General features: G+C 44.2%; 1 protein-coding gene across 1 annotated transcript in view; it reads right to left on the bottom strand.

Moving 5' to 3' along the window:
• Nucleotides 1-11,890: 11,890 nt before the first annotated feature.
• HS3ST3A1 (heparan sulfate-glucosamine 3-sulfotransferase 3A1) overlaps nt 11,891-25,860 on the bottom strand; it is a 91,613-nt gene continuing 77,643 nt past the window's right edge. The window contains exon 2 of the mRNA XM_054709162.1: nt 11,891-12,676. Coding sequence (XP_054565137.1) covers nt 12,055-12,676 — 622 coding nt within the window. The 3' untranslated portion in view covers nt 11,891-12,054. The remainder of the gene's footprint in view (nt 12,677-25,860) is intronic.

Below are 25,860 nucleotides of genomic sequence, written 5' to 3'. Positions count from 1 at the left end.
GGAAAGCCCCTCGGCCTTTATGTCAAGTCACAAGGCAGCGTCAGGCAGAGCAGGACTCCAGGTCCTGAGCTGCTCCTCACCGATTCCCAGCCTGCGATGGGAGACCCACGCTCACTCTGCCACAACCCCCATGTCTGCTTCCTGTTGGTGACTCAGGATGAGAACATCCAATGGCCTCCCTCCTGCCGCAATGACCAACGTAGCCTCCGTCAGTGTGTTTAACTCACTCCTCTCTCCTTCTGACTTCTACTCCACTACTAGAGAGCTTTAGGATTCAAAACTTTCCGTGTGTGTTTGGGCAGTCTTCTAACTTCAAGATAAAATAACCTTAAAATGTATTACAATGATCCCAAATTCTACAATCTCTGTGCACGTGCAAAGAGGCCTGGAAGTGCGTAGCAAATAGGGACGTACAGGTACGCAAACATATTCAGGCAAACTACAGTCATTCTTTAGAGCCAAGAGTAAGTCTACACAGTTTTTAAACAGAGGCTAATGTAAGAGCTGGAACGTATATCCTATTCACTGTATGCCAGGCATTGGTATAAGCACGTTACATAATGATTTAATCCTTATAACAACCTAGGCTGTGAGTGCTGTTGTTATCATCCCTTCTTTACAGGTTAGAAAACTGAGGCTCAGAGCGATTATGTTTCCCAGAGTCACCCCGCTAGAGCCTGGCAAATCTAGAATTCAAATAGAATACCCATGCTCTTAATCAATAGTCAACTCTGACTCTCAGTGATGAGGATTTTTCTTAGAAATAGGCTTAAGGAGCGTGCCAGGTGATTTGTGGGTTGTAGTAACATATCTGGTACCCGTGGCCACCAATGGTTTTAGCCTGTCCTGATTAGTTCCATCTGGCATTGCAAATTATAATTAAAATGCATCCTTACCAGTCCTTTCAAATGAGAGAAGTGTCCTCCATTGCCCTGGTTTGTCACTGCTGTTTATACACATCCTTAAGCCTCTTTGTATACAGCTATCAGCCAGGTGCAAGGTAAGAATAAGGAGGCAGAACTGGAGAGTATAGCTAAGGAGTCGGGGAGGAGAGAATTTGGGATGTACTAACTTAAGAAGGGGGTGCAAAGGTAAGAAATTGCATCCTGAGAATTGATCTTCCCCCCAAATTGCACAGGCAGAAGCAGATTCGCTTTCATGGGGCCTGAAGCTCCGACAGCTGTAGGGGCTTCTTTAAGAACAGAACACAAAGCTGCACAGCTGGGAGTGGGGAGAGGGGCCTGGAGGGGCTTACCACGGTGAAGGATCCGGAGTTCAAGCTTATTCCCTCCGCAGTGAACACACCTGCTCAGGGGGAGGTGGGAGCCGACAGAAAGAACTGCTCCCGTGTGCCCAGGTAGGCGGCAGATTTCTTCCAGAGAGCCCTTAGGAGAAACCACAGCCCCCTGGGGGATAGCAATTACATTGGGAGGAGCCAAAGCTGCCAGAGCTGCCCTTCAGATTCCTACAAGGAATACATTCACATCGAGAGAGAAAACTGGTTTGTTTTAGAAACTGTATGAAGAGAAATTGGACCAGAGCCACTTGTTCTTCAGAATCAGGCCTCCCTGGCGTTCACAGGGTCAGTGAGGACGCCCACTAAGGTGATCAAAGGAACAGAGCACTTCAGGCCAGTCTGGTGCCTGAGCGAGTTCAAATAGAAGACCCTCGTCCCGTCCCCCACCTCGCCCAGGCAGACAAGTCCAGGGAGGTCCGGCAGCGGACATCCGGAATGTGGTCACAGAGGCGGGTTTGGGGACATCACCTGATCGTGGAAAAACTGGGGGCAGAAAGCCTAGGACCCGGCTCCAGAGGCGGCCGACTACACAGCTATGGGGCAGAATGATGAGAATGGGAGCATAGTGATGGGAAAGTAAAATGAGCCCAATTATCAGATTGGAGCCAAATTCCAGGTAGGTGAGGCTTAGTGCATTGGCTGCCGGTGTAAGGTTTGGGCATCTACATCCCATCTGAGGACAGATGAGTCTGAGCCTGGGGTGGTTTTGGAGGTTCCCTGGTAGCATTTTTCTGATGCCCATTTTCCAAGATGAAGCAACAGGAATTAACTCAGAGCCTCTCATTGGGTGACACTTCCATTGTGTGGAAGTGAAAACAATGCATCATGGTTTTACTTGTTTTTATTAATAGTAATCTTCGTAAGTAGGCTCCAGTTAAATTTTGTGCATTCCTTCAGGGTAAGAAAGAACCTGTGACTTTGTATGCATGCATATGAGCATAATCAATGGACATAGATGGGGTGGGGGAGGGGAGGGCATGCACTGGGGGTGAGGGCAGGTGGGGAGAGATCAAGGGGGAAAAGGAGACATATGTAATACTTTAAACAATAAAGAATTTAAATTAAAAAAAGAAAGAAATTGTGACTGAGTAGAGAAAACCTGGGCTGTGCTTACAGGTTGACAAGCCATTGATGAATATATTATGTGAGAAAGGAATGTGGCCTGTGGACAATGGGGTCTGCTATTTGGAACTCGTGTGTTTATGGCTGATAGTGAGAGACCTAGACCATTTACTCCAAGTATGGAGTGGGTAACAGGGTCACTTGAGTGTTAATACCATTGAAAAAGTGTCACCAGTGTGCAAAACAAGCACCTGGCAATCTCTCAGGTCAGGGTGAGATTAAACTTAAACGCAGTCTTTGGGGAAGGACAATGGACACCTGGGTTGTGAGCGTGGGTGAGGCTAGTGATTGTGGGTGCCCTGGCCATGTGCTCCCTGGGATAGGAAGAAAAAAGGTACAAGTTGTTCAGCTGCAAGGGCCCCAGTGGAGAGATCACCTGGCTGGGGGCTCAGCTCCATCCAGGCGAGCCCCCGCTTGCTCTCAGGGCGGATGGTCAGGAGGCTGCTAAGGCCTGGGGGGTTTAAAGGAAGGCAGAGGAAGCAGTGAAGAAGGTGGAGGGTTACTCAGTTCCTGTTGTGGAAAGAAAAGGGGAAAACTCAGGGACAGAGGGGGAAGGAAGACAAGAAAGGGAAGGAAATGAAAAATGAGTCTGTGTACTTAAGAAGAAATAACAATTTAAAAGCACCCTAGAAGGATGACGAAAAGGACAAAACAAAACGACAGGGCATCCAGAAATAACGACTTGGAGTTCAAGAATAAGAACAGGACACAGCATTCTTTTTCTTCACACCTGTTAGGATGGCTATTATCTACACTAATAAAAGGGAAAGATGCAAATTGACCGTACCTTCGCGACGCCCACCAGCTAATCAGGAGTGAGTATGCAAATTAACCCAACAAAGATGGTGGGTTAATTTGCATGCACAGATGCTAAGTGGCTGGTTCTGCACCACCCCAGCTGCTCTGGGCCTCTGGGCAGCGTAGGAAGGTAGAAAGGCAGCTCCGGGCAGGAGCAAAGGCGGTGCCAGCAGCCAGGGGAAGGAAGGCCCATTGTTGCATGAATCTTTGTGCATCGGGCCTCTAGTAAAAAATAAAGTGAAGAAAGAAGCCAGAAACAACAGTGTTGAAGAGGATGTGGAGACGTGGGAGCTTCATGCTTTGCTGGTGGGAATATAAAGGGTACAGCCACTGTGGAAACGTTTTGGCAGTTTCTCAAAAAGTTAGGCTCAGAACTACCACCTGATCCAGGATTCTGCTCTGAGGTGTGTTCCCTAGAACTGAAAGCAGAGACTGGGGCAGATATGTGCACACCCATGTCCATAGCAGCATCATTATTCACAACAGCCAGGTGTCCACTGTTGGATATACAACACACACACCATGAAATAGTATTCAGCCTTAAAAAGGAAGACAATCTAAACACACAATGTGGATGATCCTAAAAGACATTGTAAGTGAAAGAACCCAGACGCAAAAGGACAGATATTACATAACTCCATTACATGGGGTACCTAGAGGGCTAAGTTCCTGGAGGCAGAAAGTAAAATAGACTCCCTGGGGCTGGCGGAGGGGGAGTGGGAGTTCGTGTTTGATGGGTACTGGGTTTCTGTTTGGGATGATGAAAAAGTTCAGGAGATAAATAGTGCTGATGGTTGCACAACAATGTGAATATACTTAATGACACTGAATCATAAGCTTAATGGCTGACACGGTAAAATTTATGTTATGTGTATTTTACCACACGGACTTGAAGAGACACCTTGAAAACCAAGTAAATTCTCAGGAACCAAAGCAGAATGGATTTAATTGCAAGCACCACAGACCTGGACTCAGGCAAGCATATTCACTTTTTGGTCACTTGATGACCATCTTGGCGGACCCGAGGCTTAGAGTACAAGTGCATGATTGATAGAGGCAAGGAGCACTGTCCCTGTTTCCAAAAGATGACACAGGCCGCCTTCTCTCAGTATTAGGATTCAAACGCTCGGATTCAACCTCCTTTTTAGAGCAGGGAGTGGTCCAGAAGGTGGAAAAAGCAGAGTATAAAAATTCAAAGGAAAACACCGTCTGTCTGGACCAGATCAAAGTGATGATGAAAGCAATGCTCAGCACAAGAATGAAGGCGCTTTTTTATAGCTCTATTTTACTGCTCAAGGTGGGGAGTAGTCTCTAAATTAAAGGGCCCAAAATGGATGGATTAAGATAGCCCCAATTTAGAAACTGTTATTAAGGACCTTTTTTTAACTAATTTTTTTTCAGAATCCCAGGAAGGTATGATGGCCCGGCGTGAGGGAGCAGGGCTCTGCAGGGCTGCAGGAGCAGGAAGGAGCCCGGGGTCAGCGCAGGTGCCAGGCCTCAGCCTCGGCAATGTGGCTGCGTGCCGGGGGAGGGAGGTCTGGGGGCTGCCAGCACTGATTCTTATTAATAAAAGCACATTTTTGTTAAGAGTTTTCAGTGCTTCATGGGAAATAAGAAAAGTGATTGATTTAATGATAATCATTTTAAGAGACAGAAAAAAATAATGATTGTGACAGCCCCAAGCATGCAATGTTTGCAGACATTTCTGCTGGCATGAGGCTGCCAGCACAGTTGTCCTCTGCATTTTTTCAATGAATGAGAAAACTGAGGTTCATTGGTACCGAATGATTCATGCAAGACCTCATTATTCCCAGTCAAATCAGGACTATTCAAAAATTACACACAAAATATGACTTTTCATCATTAAAGCACAGAAAGAGCTGTTGAGTGGAACAAATGTCATTTAAAAATGGAAGGTAGAGTCAAGAAAATGAATGGAAAAACTATGGTTTCCTTTCAGGATACACACACACACATGCATGTGTGCACGCACACACACACACACAGGGTGGTAGGTAAATCTAATGACTGTGTAATCATATTATGTATCAATAGAGCTATATCTCTGGCCTCAAACAGTGAGTAGAGAAGAGTTAAATGATGTAGGAAATAAAGAAGGGCTGCTTATGAAGATGGTAGGTGTCAGGGAAAGACAGACGCAGACACCAGAAAGTAGCATTGTGGCGATAACAGAAGTAAGGAAGGCAATCGTAAAAATGATGACGCTCAGGCTGGAGAAACTGGCACTGTGAGTCAATTAAATAATGAAAGCGTCGTTGGAATGAATGGGCATGAGAAAGCAGAGAACACACTGGTGAGAACCGTAGGAACCAGCATGGAAGGATCGGTGAGGGAAATGGAATCCGGGCATTGTTACCACGTGGGGGACTTGCTGCCTGAGTTAGAGGACAGGGTGGGGCTGGGAAAAGCAGATCTGCTTCCAGTTTTTCTGTGTATCCATTCTATACGGCTCTGGGTCATAGAGCTTATTTTGTTGATACAGAACTTTTTGTTAATGACCTCATCAAATAGCAAGGGCCAAAGAGTCTGAAAAAGAGCTCATTGTTCACCGCTCGATGGAAGCAGAGCAGACGAGTTCAATGCATGCGGAGTCACCTCACAGTGGGAGCCCACGCCACGGAGGACATCTGCATCTCAGTGGGCAGGGGGGTCAGAGGAACATGCTGGAGGCCAGGGGAAGGGACTTTCTCAGAGAGAACGGTTCCTAAGAGGTAAGGGCACAATCTAAGGAAAGGGAAAGGAGGGAAAGGAAGGTAGACAAAAGGCTGAGTTTTGAAATAAAAAATAAGGTGTCATTCTGGGGCCAGATGGTTACAAAAAGGGAAAAAGTAGCAAGAGTCACAGTGAAAAGAAAGGAGGAATTAAAAACAAAATTAAAACCGCAAGATGAGATTTTTGGCATAAAGATTTGGATACAGGAAAATACTGAAGGGGAAAACAATTCCCTCAGAAGAGAAATGGCATGGGAGTAAGAATGACGTGGAGGGGCGAGGCTGAAAGATGTTTGTCAGTAACTCAGGTGAGAGGAAGTGTGGTGGTGCTGGAGTGGGAAGGAGCTATAGCAGATGGACACATTTTGTATCTAGAAAGAAAGAAAGAAGAAAAAAATGATTCAAACCTAAATGGGGTATTAAGTGCTTTGAGTCATTCCATCTAAAGATAAGATTATTATTATAGGATACTGAATTGGACTTTTCATGACAAACAGCATCTGATCTGGATAAGATCAAGTCATCTGAAATAAGAACGAGGCTTCTCATGTTCCCTCTGAAAACGTGCAGTAAAATGACTGTACAATTGTCTTGTCCTCTGCTTGACCAGCTGTTGCAGGCCTGCAATGAAGAAACCTGAGCTTAGATAAGGGTTTATGGGAAAACAGGTGGGGAAAATGCTGCTGCCCAGACCCGAGGCAGACAACCTTTCAGAAGTGAAACACCACGTGGCTGACCCTGGTTCCTCAGGTCAATGGTGATGTGTGGGGCATGGAAGCTGGTAAGTGACCTTCCAACAGCACCTCCATCTCCTGTCAAAAACGGGCCCCATGCTTTCCTACGCTGCTTCATCCTTCTCCCTTTGGGCCCCCTTTTCCTAGTGTAATACTCTTGGGGAAAGGTAAGCCCATCTGACCTTCATCGTTTTGGGGATATGCATCCAACACTTGGATGGCTTTCCCTAGGGCTAAAGCTGAGGCCCAAGGTGGACTGCAAGGTTTTCCCCAGGAACCTGAAGTAGGAAGTGGACACATCGGGTTTGGTGCATTTGAAGAGAGGGCAGAACTCAGGCTAGAAGAGGCTGGGGTACCGGGCATCCTTGGACACAGCAGGGAGAGAAGGCATTACAAGGTGGAAGAAGCAGGAGGTGGGAGGTGGGAGGGAGATAGACACATCCCTCCCCTTTGCCATGAAAGCGAGACCCTGGGGACAGTGAACACTCTAGGTTTACTATGAGTGACTTTGGGAGAGAGCAGAATACATAGACTTCGTTTGTCACTGTGGGGACCAGACAGGGACTTGAAAGCTCTCTTAGGAATTACCAGCTTACATCCAGCTAGAAATCTAGCCTATCATGTCCCAGCCAGCAGAGCCAATCAAAGATGCCACTTCTCAAACCTGATCCTTTGAATGCACTTGAGGTAGCAAACCCAAGAATTTGGGGATGAAAACTAGGTTCCCAATATATTGTTACCTTTTATTTGACAGTAAAAACTAGAGGAAAGTAGGTTGTGGAACATATAGCTATTAAAACGACCTTGTTGGTCTAAACAACCAACAGTTAGAAATTAAACTAGAAAATTAGGGTGATAGCCTAATTTTACTAACTAAATATCCTAAATGCACCAGAATGGATCCATATATTAGAAGCGATTTCTATTTCCAGTTTTATTTCCTCCTGGCATAATTAAAAATTCATTATTTTACTATTCTTTGTATGAAGGTGCACTGCTTTGAAATTTCCCAAAATTCACCTCTTTTTAAGAGGAAAGGCCTCCCATTCTCAAACTCCATGATAAAAAGGTGAAACTGCCAAAAACGGTTTGGCTCAGTGGATAGAGCGTCAGCCTGTGGACTCAAGGGTCCCAGGTTCGATTCCGGTCAAGGGCATGTACCTTGGTTGCGGGCACATCCCCAGTAGGGGGTGTGCAGGAGGCAGCTGATCAATGTTTCTCTCTCATCGATGTTTCTAACTCTCTATCCCTCTCTCTTCCTCTCTGTAAAAAAATCAATAAAATATATTAAAAAAATAAATAAAAAGGTGAAACTTTCACCATCCATGTTTTCCATCCATATAACTGTACTTGAGATTCTGAATGCAGAGCTGTTTTCCTGCTGATGAAGGTATTTTAAGGACCACAAATTCTACAGTCATGTCGATGCTTCCCTCCCAGGGCTTGATGTTTGGGTTATTGAAGTCAGATTCTTCCTCAGTGACCCTGAGATGCAAGAGGAGGATAGGTAGGGTCCTTTATTCTGCTACCAAGACTTGCATTGAATCTCAGCCTCACATGTCTATGTTTGTGAACCATAAGCTCTTCTCTCCCCCGATTCTATGGTAACTAGATACTAAGTTCCCAGGTTTCTAGAAAATGTGTCCCAGTAAGAATTCTCCTTCCTTTGCTGTTACTCAGCAGCTCGGGCATTTGTAAACCATGGCACATCCATCTGAAAACAGCTGCTTAGCAGAAGAGGAGCCTAGCTCTTGTCACTTGGTTGTGTCTGGCGACAAGAAATACTGTCACAGCATGTCATGGAGGCAAATCGAAACTGAGCGACTTGAACTTGAAAAGGCCTTTGGGAATGTCTTCTTGGAAGGTCGTTTTCCAACTGAAACCAACTGATTCCACTTCACAGAAACGTAACTATCTGCTCATTACAAGCTGCTCCTCTATCTCCGTAAATGCCCAGTTCCTTGCTGTTTCTCTCTGGTCCTCCTCCTGGCAAAGCGCACCAGTAAACGCCTGTCTGTTTATTATGGTGCAGTCACGTGCAGAGTTACAGAGAGAAGGATTTTTAGGAGAAAAACCCGGAGAGGTGAGTGGAAGAGTTACCAGTCAAGAACCTGGTTTGTAGACATGGTTCAGATACTTACCACCTGGGACAGCTTTACTTCTTCCACCAGAGCCTCAGCACCACAGGCCGTGGGGTGGGTGACTCTGTGATGGGGACTCGCCTCTGCATCGTGAGATGTTTAACAGCATCCCTGGCACTCACCCACCAGAAGCACCCGACATGCCCCACCTTTGGGACAACCCAAATATCTCCTCCAGACATGGCCTTGGGATGCAAAGCAGCTTTTGTTGAGAATCACTGTCTTAAGGATTCGTTTCCTCAACGAAAGTGGAGCCAATGAGAGTGGAGAGCTGCTGGTGGCTTAAGGTGAAATGCTGCTACGTGACTATAAGGTGTTATTACTTACAGACCTATTTATTTGTTTACACATTGAATTTAGGTACTTTCATGGGTAACAGATTTGGCAGGTCTCAGCTGACAGAGCAGGATCAATGTGCAGAGAGGAAATTTATCCTCTTAACAACTGCAAAGCCAAGAGTTAAGAGTTCACAGACACATCAATGTTTTCATGCCCAGTTCAAGAAAGAGTGCAAATGCCAAATGGGGATGTGATCCAAAGGACCCTTGAGGTTTATTTTAACTTTAAGGATTTTTGGAAATGGAGACATTGGAGTGGGATTAATACTCCTAGATTACTTAACATCCATTCTCTAGAAGCTCATTAATCCCAGGTTATTAGAATAAAATTATTTTTCCTTAAAAGTTTCTAAGTTATCTGGAGAATTTATACACAGTAGATGTCACCTCGAAAGGAAACTACTGAGAAAGAAGCTGTGGACGTCTGGCTGTTCTGGAGACAATTCTTCCCTTTTAGGAAGAGTTAAGGAGGTCAGCGGGCAGGCTGAGCCAGCCAGGTGGAAGCAGCAAAACCTACTGTTTGGTGCGGCTACATGGACAGAGCAATCTGAGCCCATGTCCATGCACAGCAAGTGTAAGTACGACAGAGAAGCAGACATGGAAAAGTCCTTTTCTGGAGGAAACAGAGTATACTGATTCTAGATCTTTACACATTTTTTTTTTCTGGAATCTATAACTTCTATCAGCATCATGAAATCTTAGAAGTCAGGTTTTCCTAGAGTGCTGTTTAGTCACTCATTTAAAAAAAATAATATGAACAAAATGAAATCTACATGCAAGAAGAGATTATTTGCACTCAATTCTGGTTTTTTATTATTGTTTCTTAACACAAAAAAAGATGAAGATTGCTGAATACAATTGTTTCCTTGTGCAAGCTACTTTTGCATTATGTCAAACAAATGTTTATAAAAGGATCAGAAGCACAAACAAAACGAGTTAAGAAAAACAGATAAAGAGTTCAAAATGAGTATCTTGTTGCTGGTAGTGGCAATGCTAGTGGAACAGAGACAGGCTGTGGCCCTGGAAAGCTGAGGGCAGGGAGGGGAAGGAAGTCACCTGGAAAAAGGGACCTGGATTGGGGGCTTACTGAACTCCTAAAGGTGGGAATTAATAAATAGAGCCAAAGACTGGGAGCGATCATGAACTATCTAGAAACTTAAGTGATTTCCCCCACTCCTTTTAATCCTGTGTTAGGCTTCTCAAGAAATATTTCCTTCCTGATGCAACCTCTGCGGCAAATGGCTACATTGTACTGCATATTCAAAACAACTTTAGTTTCTTTTGATTGACAACACCGGAGAAGAAAAAGAATGCGCTTTTAGAATACTAGAGTGTTTGGTCCTTTAAATTCTGGCAGATACAGCAAAGTTCCATGAGATAGGAAACATTTTCCTCTTGGGTTTAAACCTGTAATAAAATGTTGCCGACAGGCTAATTATACATGTTTTATATAGTTCGTGCATATGTGTTCCTCTCTAAACCAATTTAATTCCCATTAATGCTAATCTTGTTAATGCCCACTCAGAGAGGAAAGGAGTCCTTTTAATAAACAATTGATTTATTTGCGATATTTAAATGGGGGATGGGCAGAAACAGATGGGAGAGGAGTAAAAACCACCGTTTTTACCCATCTGCACTTCTGAGACTATTTTCCAAATATTAATGGATATTAGGTTAGACTAGGTATGAATAGAAGTGGGGGAAAATAAAGTGTCAAAGTTGACAGTCCTCCACGCATGAAAAATAAGGGCATGGTAACAGATGTTTATTGATACATGTTTAGTGCTAGCTCCAAGGTTAGAAATGAGATATTGCAAACAGAAGCAGATTTCCTCTGTTAAGAAAAGGGATAAATAAAAATGCGATTCATACTTGTAAGCTCTTAGAGAAATGGCTTTTTCTTAATTAAAAAAATAGGACAGTCAGGCCAAAAGAACAAAGAGGATAGCTGTGCTCCTACCACACCTTGTCTGTTGCCAGTGGGACTGTGCCCCTTGTTCTCGATACAAGAATCCAGTAATTTCTCTCAGCTTCATTCCAACCGGGATTGGCTCTTAACGGAATCTGTGCCCAGGTCTGGTGTTCTCCTGGAGAGTACTGTGGTGTGACCGAGGGCCGAGGGCCGGCCTGGCGCTGAGAAAGCCAGAGGAAACCCTCTCCGTCCCCTCGAGCCCATGTCCAACCTGGCTAACCAGTTTTAAAGGTACAGATGTTTATTTCCAATTCTCCTGGGAAAAGTGGCATGTAACAAAGAACAAGTGGAAGAAGCGTTGTCCAGGAGTCACCACCTGGCCCTAAGATAACCTCCCTGAGACTCAAGTTTCCTTATCTGTAAAGTGGGGATCATAATCTCTGTGTACCATGTTCTTGGACCACACAGTAGTATAAGGATAAAAAAAATGTTTTGTTTTAAAAACACTGTGATAACTGAAGTGGTGTAAAACCATACAGTATTATTAATTGGGAAATAGTTTTAGAAAAAGTGGCACAGGAGAAGAACAACTTAAAGGGGGAAATACACAATACCAATTTTTGTCTGGGCCTTGTAAGCCAGAGAGAGAGAGACTGATTTCCCCTCCGAGTTCTCTTAAAAGGTTTAATGGCAACTGATGCTCTTATTTTATAATCATGTATACAAAACATAAAATAAAAATTAAGGATGGAAAGTATTTAGATGAGTAAAGTTTTCCTTTTTTTCTGTTTATCCAAATGTTTGGTGTAAGTTAAACACATGAAGATGGGGTCAGAGGTGAGAACAATCTCTTAACATTCATTGAAAAAACTAGTGAAAGAAATATTTTCAGCACAAATATTAAACTGCCTTTTCTCTACCGATTGGTAAAAAAATATATTATATTTGATTCTTTTTTTTTTTCTTTTTAAATTATATTGTTATCCATCCCAGCCGAAGTCGTGCCCGGTCATCTGGTAGAACTTGCGGTTGAAGGGCCGGTAGAACTCGCGCAGCCGCCGCACCACCTCGGGGTCGATGTCGGGGTGCGGCCTGCCCTTGGTCTTGCCCAGGCAGTGGGGCTTGCTGCTGCCCTCGGCCTTCTTCAGGCAGGGGAAGCCCTTGGTCTTGTTGAAGTAGAAGTGCTTGTCGGTGATGATCCTCTTGAGGCCCAGGAAGTCCTGCACGCGGCCCAGCTCGCCGGCCGGGTCGCTGATGAGCCGCTCGCCGCTCACGAAGAGCATCTGGCCGCGCGGGAAGTGGCGCAGCCAGTGCTCCAGGTGCTTGGCGTAGATGCCGATCTGGATGGCGCTCCACGACGTGTCGATGAGGCCCGTGCTCCGGTTTTTGAACGTCAGGCTCTCGAAGGTGGGGATGTCGGGCCGCTTGGAGAGCGTCTGCGTGTAGTCCGAGATGGCCCTGGTCACCGGGTCGCGCACCACCACGATGAGCTTGGTGTCCTTGGACATGGCCGAGATGCGCGCGGGGGCCTCCCGGGTGACGAAGTAACTGGGCGTCTTCTCCATGGTGATCTGCCCGTCCAGGGTTCTGGGCATCAGGTCCCTGAGGAAAGAAAAGGGCACGTGAGCCTGAAAGCCAGCGACTGCCCCTGGTTTACACAGAGAGCTCATTCCAAGGGGAGGGGGTGGGTATATACTCAGAGCCGGACTGCCGCCCCGATCCCAGCTCTCCCACCTGCTAGATGTGCGACTGGGGTACCTCAGGTGCCTGTGTATTTAATGGGAAATAATAATAAAATAATAATAATAATAATAATAATAATCTCAGATGATTATTGTGATGGTTGAGTTAATGTACCTCAATAACTTAGAAAAACGCCTGGCACAGAATACATGCTATCTAATTTTTATTTTTTATTATTACCAGCCCACAATGCTGTAGAAAATAAGCTTGATCAAATTCTTTATGTGAATTAGAATATTGTAATAAACACAATCACACTGCTATGAGATGCTATTAAACTACCCTGAACACTTTCTGTAATTTTCTTAAAAACAAAGCAATTGTCCTATATAATAGAAGGCTAATATGCAAATAGACCAAACGGCGGAACAACCAGAACAACCGTTCGCTATGACATGCACTGGCCACCAGGGGGCGTGCACGGAACATGGCAGGCGTTGGCCATGGTGGGATGGTGGAGCAGGTGAGCGGGGGTGTCAGACCAAGGTGGGCGCTGGTCGCTGTCATCGGGGCGAGCCTCTGGTGGTTACTGAAAATTCTTTGCTCCTGTGCACTGCGGTCCTGCCCGCCAGTCACACCCGCTGTTGGTGCCCTGCACTGGTCCCGATCACTTGGTGCCATTAGCGGGTGTGAGCGGTGGCTTGCCAGCTTCTCCACCTCTCCCTGCTCCAGAGGGGCGATCGGGGCAGCAGCCGCAGCTCGCACCCGCTGCTGGCACTGGCCCCAATTGCTCCGCACCGTCAGCGGGTGCAAGTGGAGCCAGCACCATCAGCACCTGGGAGTGGTGGCAGGAGCAGGGCTGCCAGCAGACAGAGGGCTGGGCTGCGGCAGGAGGGGCCAGGTGGGGGTGCAGAGGATGGGCTGAGACCCGCCCCTGTGCCTACTGCAGCCTCTTGGCCCACAGTTCCTTTTAAGGTGCACAAATGTGTGCACTGGGCCCCTAGTATTTAATATCATACCATAGCATATTACACAGAGTACTTCTCTTTATAATTCTGGAATTTTCCTACAACAAACAAGACATTAAATAGTCCATCTTTTATCTAATAATTTGAAATGTCATTTTTACAATATTCTAAATATCTTGCTTCCTCTTTTCATTGGTCCAATTATAGGGTTATTATCATATTAGAGAACATTTTTATGTACACGAAAGTAAATTCTGACTCTATTCAAAACGTTCTTGGCGAGTCTTATCTGTCTAGTCTTCCTGATAAATGTTAGAATCACTTTGTCTCACACACACACACACACACACACACACACACACAATCCCACTGGAATATATATATATGTATATTTAGAGAGAGGAAGGGGGTATGTGCCCTGACAGGGAGTCAAATCCACCACTTCTTGGGTGAACTGGATGACACTCCAACCAACTGAGCCACCCAGCCAGATCCCATGGGAATCCTGATAGAGTGGATACTGCCACCCAGTTCCAGCATGCTTTCCTCCCAAGAATGGCTGGGTCTCAGGACCAGTCAAAACTTATGAGCCAGACAGAGAAACCCTATTTACTTTTCCAATTTAAGTGTACTGTCATTAAATCCACTAGTTATTAGAAAAAAATACATATTAAATATGTATATGTTAAGGCAGTGTTTTTCCAGTTTCAAGTTTTACAAGAAATAGATGTTCCTCAAATCAATATTAAAATAACTGTATTTTGGGGATTTACAATGACTGAATGTGTTTTGTCCTTTCATTCATCAATAAGAAAAATCAAACTTATAAATATCCTTATATCAGATTCACTTTTATTCCTGGAATATATTCTTTTTGATCATAGTATATTATTCTTTTAATATAGTCCTGCATTTGAATCATCTTTACTTTGTTTTGGATTTTTCATCTATATTCGTTAATGAGATGTTTCTGCAGTTTTTCCTTTGATTAATAGCTTAATCAATTGTTAAAATATGAATTATTCTACAAACAAAACGAGTCCAGTAAAGTTTCATCTTATTATATATCCTAGAAAACTTTAAGTACCAAAATAATTTTCTATTCTTTCAAAATTTGATGCGTGTCACATACACAGCCATCTAATCCTGGCACTTTTAGAGTGAGGGTAGCAAAGGAACTGGGGTCTTCAAATCTCTTTTCAATTTCTTCCCTGGTTACTGGTTTGTTGGTTTGTTTTTGTAATATTCTGCCTCATATTGTGTAAACTTTAGCAATAAATATTTTTCTAAAAATCACCCAGTTGAGGAGTTGATTTAACATTTTCTGCCTATCTTTCTGCTTTCTCTATTAGGCTATCTTCTTTAATTCACTGATTTCCCTTTTAGCTCTTTGATGCCCCTCCATACTTTTTCTAGTTATGCTTTGTTATTCCTCTAGTTTATGTAATTGACTGCTTAGTTCATTTATTTTCAATCTCCCTTCTCAATTAATAACAGCATTTTGAGGATTCTAATTTCCCTTTAAGTACAGACTTAGTCAAATTCCACAAGTTTTTTTTGTTGTTGTTGTTGTTTTTAATCCTCACCCAAGGATATTTTTCCAGATTTTTAGAGAGAGTGAAAAAGAGAGGGAGAGACAGAGAGAGAGAAACATCAATGTGGGAGAGACACATCGATTGGTTTCCTCCCACACGTGCTCTGACCAGGGCCAAGGATTGAGCCTACAACCCAGGTATGTGCACTTCACCAGAATGGAACCCTGGACCCTTCAGTCCAAGGGCCAATGTTCCAACTACAGCAAATTCCACAAGTTTTTATATATACAGTTGTAATTTTCATAACTTCATGATTACTTAGGAATTGCATTTTGCACTTGCTATTTCCATTATGGTCCAGGCATTATCTAGGATTGATTCTTTATTTTTATTTTTAACTCTAATGGCTGATTTGATGTTTTTTTTTTTGTGTGTGTGGTAATTTTGTTAATTTCTACTTTGCCTTTGTAAGAAAAGAATGTACTTATGATATGTGAGTTTGCTTTTGTTGACTTCCTATAATTTTTCTCACCTCTACTATTTCCTAGCTGTATATTGTGAAAAATTTCAAACATACACAAAAATACAAAGAACTGTAGCATAAATCTCAGTGCCCTACATCCAGGTTTGAGAAGTGATCACTAGTGGCCAGTTTGATTTCATTCACAGCTTTCCATTTCTACTTCCCCAAGACCCCAAGAGAATTCCCCGGAAGCCTAGCTCAGAGGTCACGATTGGTTCTTAGACATTGCATTGGATCTGGCACAGATTCTCCAACCTTGTGGCAATTCGTGGCCTGACAGTGCCTCAGTTGAATGATGCAGGTTTCCCCTATTTTTGTTTTCTTTGATATTGCAGTCAGGTTATCTTTAAAAAAAAATTTTTTTTTGGAAGGGAAAATGATAATTAGATGTCTGATAGCTGGGTTTTTTTTTTTGTTTGTTTGTTTGTTTAAGAAATCTGCAATTCCTCTTTCAAATGAACTTTTAATGTGCCATATTCTCCATTTCTTAACTATCCTAAGATCTGGGTAACGGTAACCAAATAGTGCACAGGGAGCTGCAGGCTGCCATTCCTCTCTGAGCTACGCCAGTGCCACTGGGAGACACTTTCACAGATTTTGTCACTGCGCACCTCCTTTCAATGGACTCGAGAAATTGGCTAGGCCAACCCACCCTGGAAGCTTAGGTTACATTTTCATCAGATGAGGCAGGAGATCTATCCAGAAATTGTGGGAATATCTCAGTGAAAGAAATTTGATCAGATGTGTGAAGAAGTTTGGACTGTAAAAGCAAAGATCAAATATCACTAACGTGATAAGAACGATTAAAAAAACACACCACGGTTTAAAAAAAGGCAGCATTCTTGCCTCCTTTCCTGGAATCTCTGACTTTTAACTACTCGACCTCCTATTTTGGCCTGTGAAATAGAGATAACATCCTTCACTCCGGAGCTACTGGCTGGCGGGCTCAGCTTTCCTTCCCTGGGTCGCAGGGGGAGGCCGGTCCCCAGCAGCCCGTCAGCAGAGATTAAAGCTGCAGATTGGGCTGGGCCAGAGGAAATACTACTAATATCTCTGAAAAAAGAAACCATATTTTAAGTTATCTCAACAGAGTAGGAAAAACGCTATCCCAAAGAGGGGGAGGTAGAAGAGGAAAAGCTAAAATAGAATTTCAGAAGAAAAACACATTAATTACTGTCATCCACAGGATGAGAAAAGTCGCTGGGTTAGCATGGGGTGGGGTGGGAGGCCAGGTTAACCATAAACTGACTGCAAGCTACTTTTTCCAAAAAGGATGAAATGATAGTCTAAATAGATCCTTAATTGAGCGTACAGTGTAGAGAATGGTTGCTTTGTAAAAGGACTCAGGACAGTTTTTTTAAACCAGCAATGTCCCTTTTAATTTCCTCATTCATTGTCTTATTACGATTTGAATTTTAGTGTTCAGAAGAGGGCTCGTCTCTCACATTAGATGGAATGCACGTGTGCTTTGGAGTACCATATCTCAAAGTGTTTAGAAGGAATGGGACTGTCTTTCCCTACCTGAGTGAGGTATGTGCCGTGGCCGGCTCGGTGCCAGGGCATGGCCAAGATGGGCAGTGGTTGAACCAGCCCCTCCCTGATAAGAGCTTTGTAGAACTATAAGGCAGGCTGTGGGGCAGAAAGGTCTATATGGCTGAAGACAGAAAACGTTGGGGTGGGAGTGAGAAATTCATCTGGACGATGGCAAGGATAGACCCCAGGAGGCCTTAGCTTCTAGGCCTAGCATGTCAAACGTGTGGCCCTCGGGCCACATGCCTCGCTTATTTGGCCCATGTTAGCCTTTGAGTTTGACATGCTTGGTGTAGGCTATTCGAATTTCACCTCTAAATGATAAAAGGGATTTGAAGACGTTTATAATAAGTATGGAGATGCATAAATGTGTAGAAACCAAAATTACAAAGAAAACTAGAAAAGCTTATTTGTTTTCTCTGGAAGAAGACAAGGATAAGAAGGGATTTCACAAGCAAATTGAGGATTACTACAAGGTGGTGGCACATGTTTGCTCTTTGTTCCTAAAAAACATGAGAATTGACAATAACCAAAAGGTAGAAGCTACCCGTGTCCACATGTGGATTAATGGATAAGTAAAACGTGATGTGCACACACAGTGGACTAGTACTTGGCACGTGCTACACCATTGGTGAGCCTTAAAGAGGTCATGCTAAGTGAAACAAGCCAACCACAGAGAGACACGGACATGAGGAACTAGAGGAGCCAAATTCACACCCACAGAAAGTAGGATGGCAGCTTCAAGGGCTGTGGGAAGGGAGTCAGCAGTTGCTTACTGAGTATAGAGTTTTAGTTTTTTGAGATGAAAGAGTTCTGGAGGGTGACTGCTTAACACTGAACTGTACCCTTCAAAATGGTTAAGATGGTAAATTTTAGGTTATGTCTATTTTACCATACTTTATCTCAAAAAGAACTCCCCAAGAAGACAAGGACTCCAATTGTATCCATAGAATTTAATTAAACAAGGGTATCATTTTGGCCTTGAAGATAATTAAACATTAGCACAAGGTACTCAAGGAGGCTGTGGTTTTGCTTTTCTCTTGCTGAACCAAAGGGGAATAGAATAATTTATAAGATTTTTGTGGAACTATATGAAATTAGAAATTGAGGTCTGTGGCCTGTCTCTGCCCATTCCCAGTTGGGTGACCACAAGCTAGTCACTTAACCTCGTTAATCTCAGGTAACTCACCTCACCAGAAGAATCCAGCCAAGGTTTGGGAAATCTGGGTTGTACACGGAGTGCTGGCACAGCCATTACTACAGGGATTATACCAAACACTGCTCTCAGGAAAGTGACGCCTGCTGCTGTTCAGAATCCCCAGCTTCCAGGGCCCGGAGGAGTGGGAGCCCTCCAGCATGGCCCTCGGACATCCACACACCTGCCCTTTGAGGCCTCCTAAGTACCACATGCAGAGAGTGAAGACACCTGATGTGAGAGCCAGGAGCTGGCAAAGCCAAGTTCTGTGGAAGGACACAGGCTGGCCTGTTGTGATGTGAGAGAGGTGAGCACAGTTTTTAAGGGGAATCAACATTTCCCCAGGAGGTGTGGTGCAGTTGTGCCAAGAGGGAAAGTGTTTGGTCACACTTCCATCTGATTCCAGACGCTGTACCACCGCAGTGTCGTGGGGATTTTATTTTGGGTAATATATCCTGGTAAGTAGCTTGTTTTTTTTCTACTCGAACTGCGCTGCTGATTGGACAGACCTGCCTCCATTGACAGTTATGGGGGCAAGGCCTCCTTTGGGAGAAAATGGCCCATCACGTTAGCGCTGTCTGCACCACCACCACCTCCGTGGTCAGGAGAACCACCCCAGAGGCAGTCCTCGTTGGCATTCAACATCATGTTCATTGTGCATATGACACATCAGGAAAGTACGGAATAGGAACCCACCTCACGTGCTTCCCCTTATATCTTTGGGCCATTTCCCCTAAATCCTCACTGCACTTCTATTATCTCCTTGTTCCCCCACCATCCACTGGAACTGCTACTGGCTCTCTCTAGAGGCACTTCTTCCTAAAAACCATATCCTTCCCCATCATACTTTTAATAAACAGTGTTCGGTCAATTGGCTAATTACATAGAAAAATAAATCTTAATCTCTTACCATATGCAAAGATCAATTCCAAATGGCATGAAGATATAAATAAAAATGATAAAAATTTAAAAAAAGTTTGAAAGGAAACCAAGAGATATCTTAACAATTTTTAGTGGGAGGTAAAGATTTCTAAAATTTCTTGAATGTATACTGAATGCAAAAGACAGTCTCCAAATGGTCAATACAAGTATGAGAAGATGCTGAACTTTATTAGCCCTCAGGGAAACCACAATGAATGACACCCCCTCCTGAGTGGCTAATATAAAAATCACAGAGCAATCTGAGTGTGGGGAGGATGGGGGACAGCTGACTCTCCACTGGTAGGAGTGTAAATAACATGATTTAGCAAACTGTTTGGCACTGTCTACCAAAGTTGAACATGTGCATGTACTATGGCCCAGCAATTTCGCTGCCAAGGATATACTCATCACCACAACATGTTCACCAAGACATGTTCATGAATGTTCAGAGTTAATCATGACAGCCCCAAATGCAAGCTAACCAAACATGAATATCCTTCTATTTGTATGATATATACATATATACACATATATGTTTATGTATAAATGTATATATGTTTATATACAGAATTGGCATGAATGACTCAAATCTGTGACTCTCATACACCCAATGTTAGCAAACACAGCCAGTCACAAAAATGTCTATACTGTATGCTTTTGCTTATAAGAAGTTCAAAAACAAGCAAAAACTCACCAGAGTGTTATATGTCGGGACAGTGGACACCCATGGAGGAGGTAGTGACTGGAGGGGACATTAAAGAGATCTGGAGAGCCCTAACTGGTTTGGCTCAGTGGATAGAGCGTTGGCCTGTGGACTAAAAGGTCCCAGGTTCGATTCCAGTCAAGGGCATGTACCTTGGTTGAGGGCACATCCCCAGTAGGAGGTGTGCAGGAGGCAGCTGATAGATGTTTCTCTCTCATCGATGTTTCTAACTCTCTATCCCTCCCTCTTCCTCTCTGTAAAAATTCAATAAAATACATTTAAAAAACGAAAAGAGATCTTGAGAGATGGAATTGTCCCTGGCCATGATCTGGGTGCTGGTTACACAGTGCACCCAACTTGTGAAAAGTCATTGAGCTGTACCCCAGAATCTGTATCCTTTTCTGAATTTTGTTATACTTCAACAAACGTTTACAACACGTATAAAAAAATAAATGGACCCAAATTTTATATTCTCCACGAAAAACATTCATTTCAGAAAACTGCATTTGCCAAACCAACTATACCCCCACTTTGTGGACACTCAGATCATAAAGGAATGGCAGTTGAGCTCCCATTCTTAGGAGTCAGTGGACATCTTAGTGGCCATATCTCACTCATCCCAGGGAAGTTATCAGAACAGGAGCTGCTGAGCCTCTGTCCCACTCATGGGCCACTGATTCTCATGGTGCTATAAGCACAGTGTTCACAGAATCATAGAGGATGTGTCTCTAGAGTGTGGACACGAGTATAGAGGTAGCTGAAGAACATATTATATCTGCACAACATTTTAGCAATTACTTTCTCACTTAATCTTTACACAGACATAGGAGGGATAAGGTAGATATGCTCTCCAAGTTTTCTGATGAGAAAGCTGAGATGCAGAGAGGCCATGTGGCGTGTGCAAGTTCCCACAGTCTATGTATGGAAGGCCATGGCTGGTCTTCCCAAAGCCTAGGGCAAGGTTACTTCTGTTGCATTGGGTAAGAGAAAGTCAGCAAAGAGGATAGGAAAATAACACGCAGAAGCTGGCTTAGAGCAAATTTGACAGATGGAGAAAGTGAGAATGTGAAAAGTTATCCAGTGGGGAGCTGTGAAGGTCCTGAAAGACCCCTAATCGGAATTGAATACAGACGAAGGAATCTGATTGCTTGAACTGGAAAATTGTGTAAAATTAGAATGAGAAGATGATGGTGCATTTAACATCAGTGATAGGTTAAATCCTAGGTGATGCACAAATAGAATGAGCAAGAATAGGCAGCAGGCAGTGAAATCCTTTAGGAAGCTCTTCCAGGATAACCCCAGCTTGGTAGCTAACAAGCTGCATTAGAGGGATTAGAGTTGGAGAGAGGGGTGGAGAGAGCTTGAAAGGTACTGAAGGGAGAGCCAATATGGCTGGACAGCTGATTCATGAAGGGAGCAAAGCAAAGGGAGATCCCAACACTTTAAAGTGTAAAATGATGGCAATTGTACTAAAACAAACAACAACAAAACAGTCATTGAAATAACTAAAAAAGGAAAGAAACAGAAGTTTCTCTTTCAGTAGAGTCAAGACTCATTCTCCAAAGTTAAGATTTCTGCCTAAGAATTCTAATGAAGACAAAAACATTATTAGTTTTATCCCAAAACATGGCACAGACAGACATCTCCATGAGGACAACAGTTTCATGGGAAGCTCAAATCTGGGAACAAGAATGGGGATTCAGTCTTGATTGTTCAGTCTGGGTGATCTTAAACAAACCACGTTAGTTTTCTGGGCCTTGTTTTCTTCATGAGACGAATAAGACTATTGTCCTCCATGTCTCCAAGGCCTTTCCACCCACTAATTAATTATTCATGTGTCAAATGGAAAGCTCCGCACAGCCTCACCCTGCTCTGGGCCGAAGGGAGACTCCACCAATCAAAGAAATAATTTTGTGTAAATCATCAGACAAGGCAATCCTGCATCAACAGAATGGATTTCAAAACCACTGAGGTCTGAAAGAATGCAGCTCATACAGGCTGCCAATAGAAAGCACAGAGGTTAGTTCAAATGGAGGCTCGCCTGGCACCTCCCTAGCACGTGGAGGGAAGGAAAGACCAGGCAGCCCACGAGTTGAGCGATCTCACTGCATCTGATAAGAAGTGACTAAGAAAACCCATCTCTGTCCCCTGCTCCTTCTGTGCCTGAAGCATCAAAGCTGTCATAGCGAGAAGATGAAGTTCATGGATAAGACTAAGTTAAGAATAACAGATACAGGGCAGCCAAGAATTCAAGTTCGGGTGCCTTAGACAGAACATGGTGAAGGCAGAGCAAATGGATACTTAGTAAGTATTTACTATAGACAAAGCTCTGATGCTTTATTTCCTGCCTCTCACAACAGTGAAAAGCTGGAATTATCAGAATTTCTCAGATGAGTAAGTAGGCTCAGACAGGTCATGTGACTTGCCCAAGAAACACAGGGATGAGTGAAAGGGACAGCTCTACAGCACATATCCTGTCAACCTTCCAGACACCCAGGAAACATCAGTGGCACTCTTCTGGTTGCTGCTATTGGCCGTCTTTGGCATTTTGTCAAAGCATGTGAGTGTTGAAGGCAAACTTCACTGTTCACCTCAGAGGGCAAATTGCCCGCCTGGAACACTGAGAGGAAGTTAAACCATCGCATGTTTTTTTCAACAGCTGCTTCTTATTTAAAAAATATATTTTATTGATTTTTTACAGAGAGGAAGGGAGAGGAATAGAGAGTTAGAAACATCGATCAGCTGCCTCCTGCACACCTCCTACTGGGGATGTGCCCGCAACCAAGGTACATGCCCTTGACCTGGAATCAAACCTGGGACCCTTCAGTCCGCAGGCTGATGCTCTATCCACTGAGCCAAACCAGTTAGGGCCAGCAGCTGCTTCAGCAGAAGGACATGCCGCCAGGGAAGTCCCTGAGCTGTAACTAACGCAGCGGCAATTCACCTTGAGGAACAAATAAATCTGGCCCATGGACACATCACATTTTTCTAGTCTACACAACCAAACAGAACCATGTGTCTGCTTTTGAGAGCTTTCTGTGAAGCCTTTGGCAGCAGAACATTCTAGGGAAAACATGCTCTTTTCATGGCCATCGCATGAAGGCCGTTCCCGTGGGTCCCCAGTGGCATGAGGCTGGAGCGGAGGAAGCTGCTGCAAACCCCGGAGCTCCCAGCCCACGTCCCTCGGGCCAGGCCTGACCACATCAATACTCCTTTTCCTGCCGTTGCTATGTGCAATCCACTCAAAACGTGACTTGTCAAGCTGGAAAGAAGCCTCCCTCTAGTTGTTGTCTGACTTGGCTTCTGTGGAAGAAGAAGACGTATGTTGCTAAACCACCTCCACACTGACTGAAGGAAGATGTGTAATTCTAGTCATCAAACCACTGTCCAGATAAGTCACACGGTAAACCTGACGGTTGGCACACTTCCCAGTGCCGGTGTTGACAGACTCCTTCTCAACCTCTGAGCTACCAAATAAAGAAAGAGAAAGAGATGGCTCTTACTCTCCCCGGGCTCACGACAAAGGAAGAAAGTTTATTCCAAGAAAGCAACGCCATGGCCTTGGCCCTCCAGGAGAGGAGAGGAAGGTCAGGGATTCTGGGCTGATCATTTTGGGGAACCTCATTAAAGGACAGAAAGTACCTCGGCATCCAGGTCAGAGAGAAGAGTTCTGAAACGGGAGGGGTACGAGTTATCCTGGGCCATCAATTCCAGCAACAATGCTTTCTGTTTGTGTAGGACCTTATTGTTTTCCAGGCAATCCCGCACGTTACTCATGCACCGACTCTTCGGGAATACAGGCTCACTGCTGCGCCCTCTGCTTTCCTCCTCCTCAGTCTACTTGACCGAGGAGCTCACACATTCATGAGACGTAATTATCCTCTCTAACCCTGTAGACAGGATCCCAAACTCCGCCTGGCTCTTGGGAACCCAGGTGTTTCTCCCAGTGTCCTATCAAATTATCAAAGAATATCCAGGAAAAAAATAACATTAAAAACTAAAACTCACAGACACACCTAATAACGTCAGAATATGTAAGCCAATCAGAGCCTAAGCAAGCACCTGGATAAAGACAGGGACGTGCCCCACCCCTGCACAGTGTCTGGATTTAAATCAGTCTTTCTGCATCGAGCTAAGAAGTGGCGATTCTTCTGTGACTTCGCGTGCAGAGCTCAACACTGAGAGGCGTGCAGGACCCTCAGTGTGAGCAGTTCCTTAACTCTGTGCTGCCGGCGCCTCACCTCACTCCTTACTCTAGCGTGGCGGGGAGCCGCGCCTTGAAAAACATTAGCGCATTTTCTAGAGTTTCAGAATAAAGGAAGCGTTTCCTAGGCATTGATGCAGAAAACAAACAAAATAACACAATAACTAGCCTACTGACACGTGGGGAGGGGGAGTTTGGCCTTAGACTTTAGTAAGAAGTGCTCAATGGCGGTGAAAGATTAAAGGAAAAAAGACCTTTGGACTCAGCTAAGTTTTACTTCATTTGAAGTAGCCTCAGAAGGACTTTTCCAGAGAAGCAATGAGTCAAAAATCTTAGCACTCAGGGAGGCTTAGCATCTACATGAGAAAAGCAAACACTGAAGTTTCATTTCAGTTGGACAGAGCTCAAGAATGAAGGAAATCTAAAAGCAGGTGGAATAGAAGTAAGTCAAAGAATGATTCCAAATCTAGTTATAAAAAATGACCATAAATAAACAGCAGAAATAACTACAATTAAACTAGTCAGGATCTAAAGCCTGATATTTACAAACCCTTAAAGGCAGTGAGAGAGAGAGAGAGAGAGAGAGAGAAAGAAAGAGAGACTGATTACCGAGATAGAGAAGAGGAGACCAAGAAGGTGGAGGAAAGGGAACGTGCGGAAGAAAGGAGGAGTGGAGGGCTGTGTCCTCCTAAGCAGCAGCCTTTCTGAACATTAGACCAACGAGGAATCACAGAAATCTCCTAATCCAGCCTCTTCACACGCAGCCAGCTTTCTCGAAATACGGTATGTGCAGGGCTCAACCACCTTGATGTTCCAGATCCCTGAAAAATAAAATTCACCTGCGGAGGAAAAACTCCCTTGAAGTGCTCCTGAAGGAGGGGAGTGCCCTTCACCATGAGCCCGGATGAAGGGGGAAGCACCACATGGACACCGTGAACCGCTTTACAACCCCACAGTCTGGAAGAGGAACTCGGAATTCTCCAAGTGCCCAAACATTGGCCAAGGATAGGCACCTCCCAGCTCCGTGGGATGGCCCAGCAAACGCCCTGCCCGGCCTAACTGCTCCTCGGGGCTCCTGACAGGGGTTTTCTACGTGATGGGTTTGGGAACTGGCCTATCAGCTGCATGATGCTGTGGACAGAGGCCTCGGCCCAGTCTCCCACCAGCTGTGATGCTGTGGACAGAGGCCTCGGCCCAGTCTCCCACCAGCCGGAGTTACCAGGTCTCACATGTGCTGCTGGAGATACGGGAAGAGCTGCTTTCCTGGCCTGGAAATCAACAATCTAAGGGCAAGTGAGACAGAAACATGTTGAGGGAAAAACCTAAAATTTTAGATAGGTTATTTGTTATATTTTGGCAATAATGGGTTTTTCATTAGTTTTTTTGTTTCCTTGATTTTTTACAAGTTTTTTTTTTTTTAATATGCGTTTATTGATTTGAAAGAGAAAGGAGGGGAGAGGGAGAGAAACATGGATGAGACATATCAATCTACTGCCTCCTGCATGCCCCCTACTGGGTATCGAG

Source organism: Eptesicus fuscus, chromosome 20, assembly GCF_027574615.1.
Source record: "Eptesicus fuscus isolate TK198812 chromosome 20, DD_ASM_mEF_20220401, whole genome shotgun sequence".
Lineage (NCBI taxonomy): Eukaryota > Metazoa > Chordata > Mammalia > Chiroptera > Vespertilionidae > Eptesicus > Eptesicus fuscus.
The sequence above is the reverse complement of the archived record's forward strand: the minus strand, read 5'-3'. Positions and strand labels throughout refer to the sequence as shown.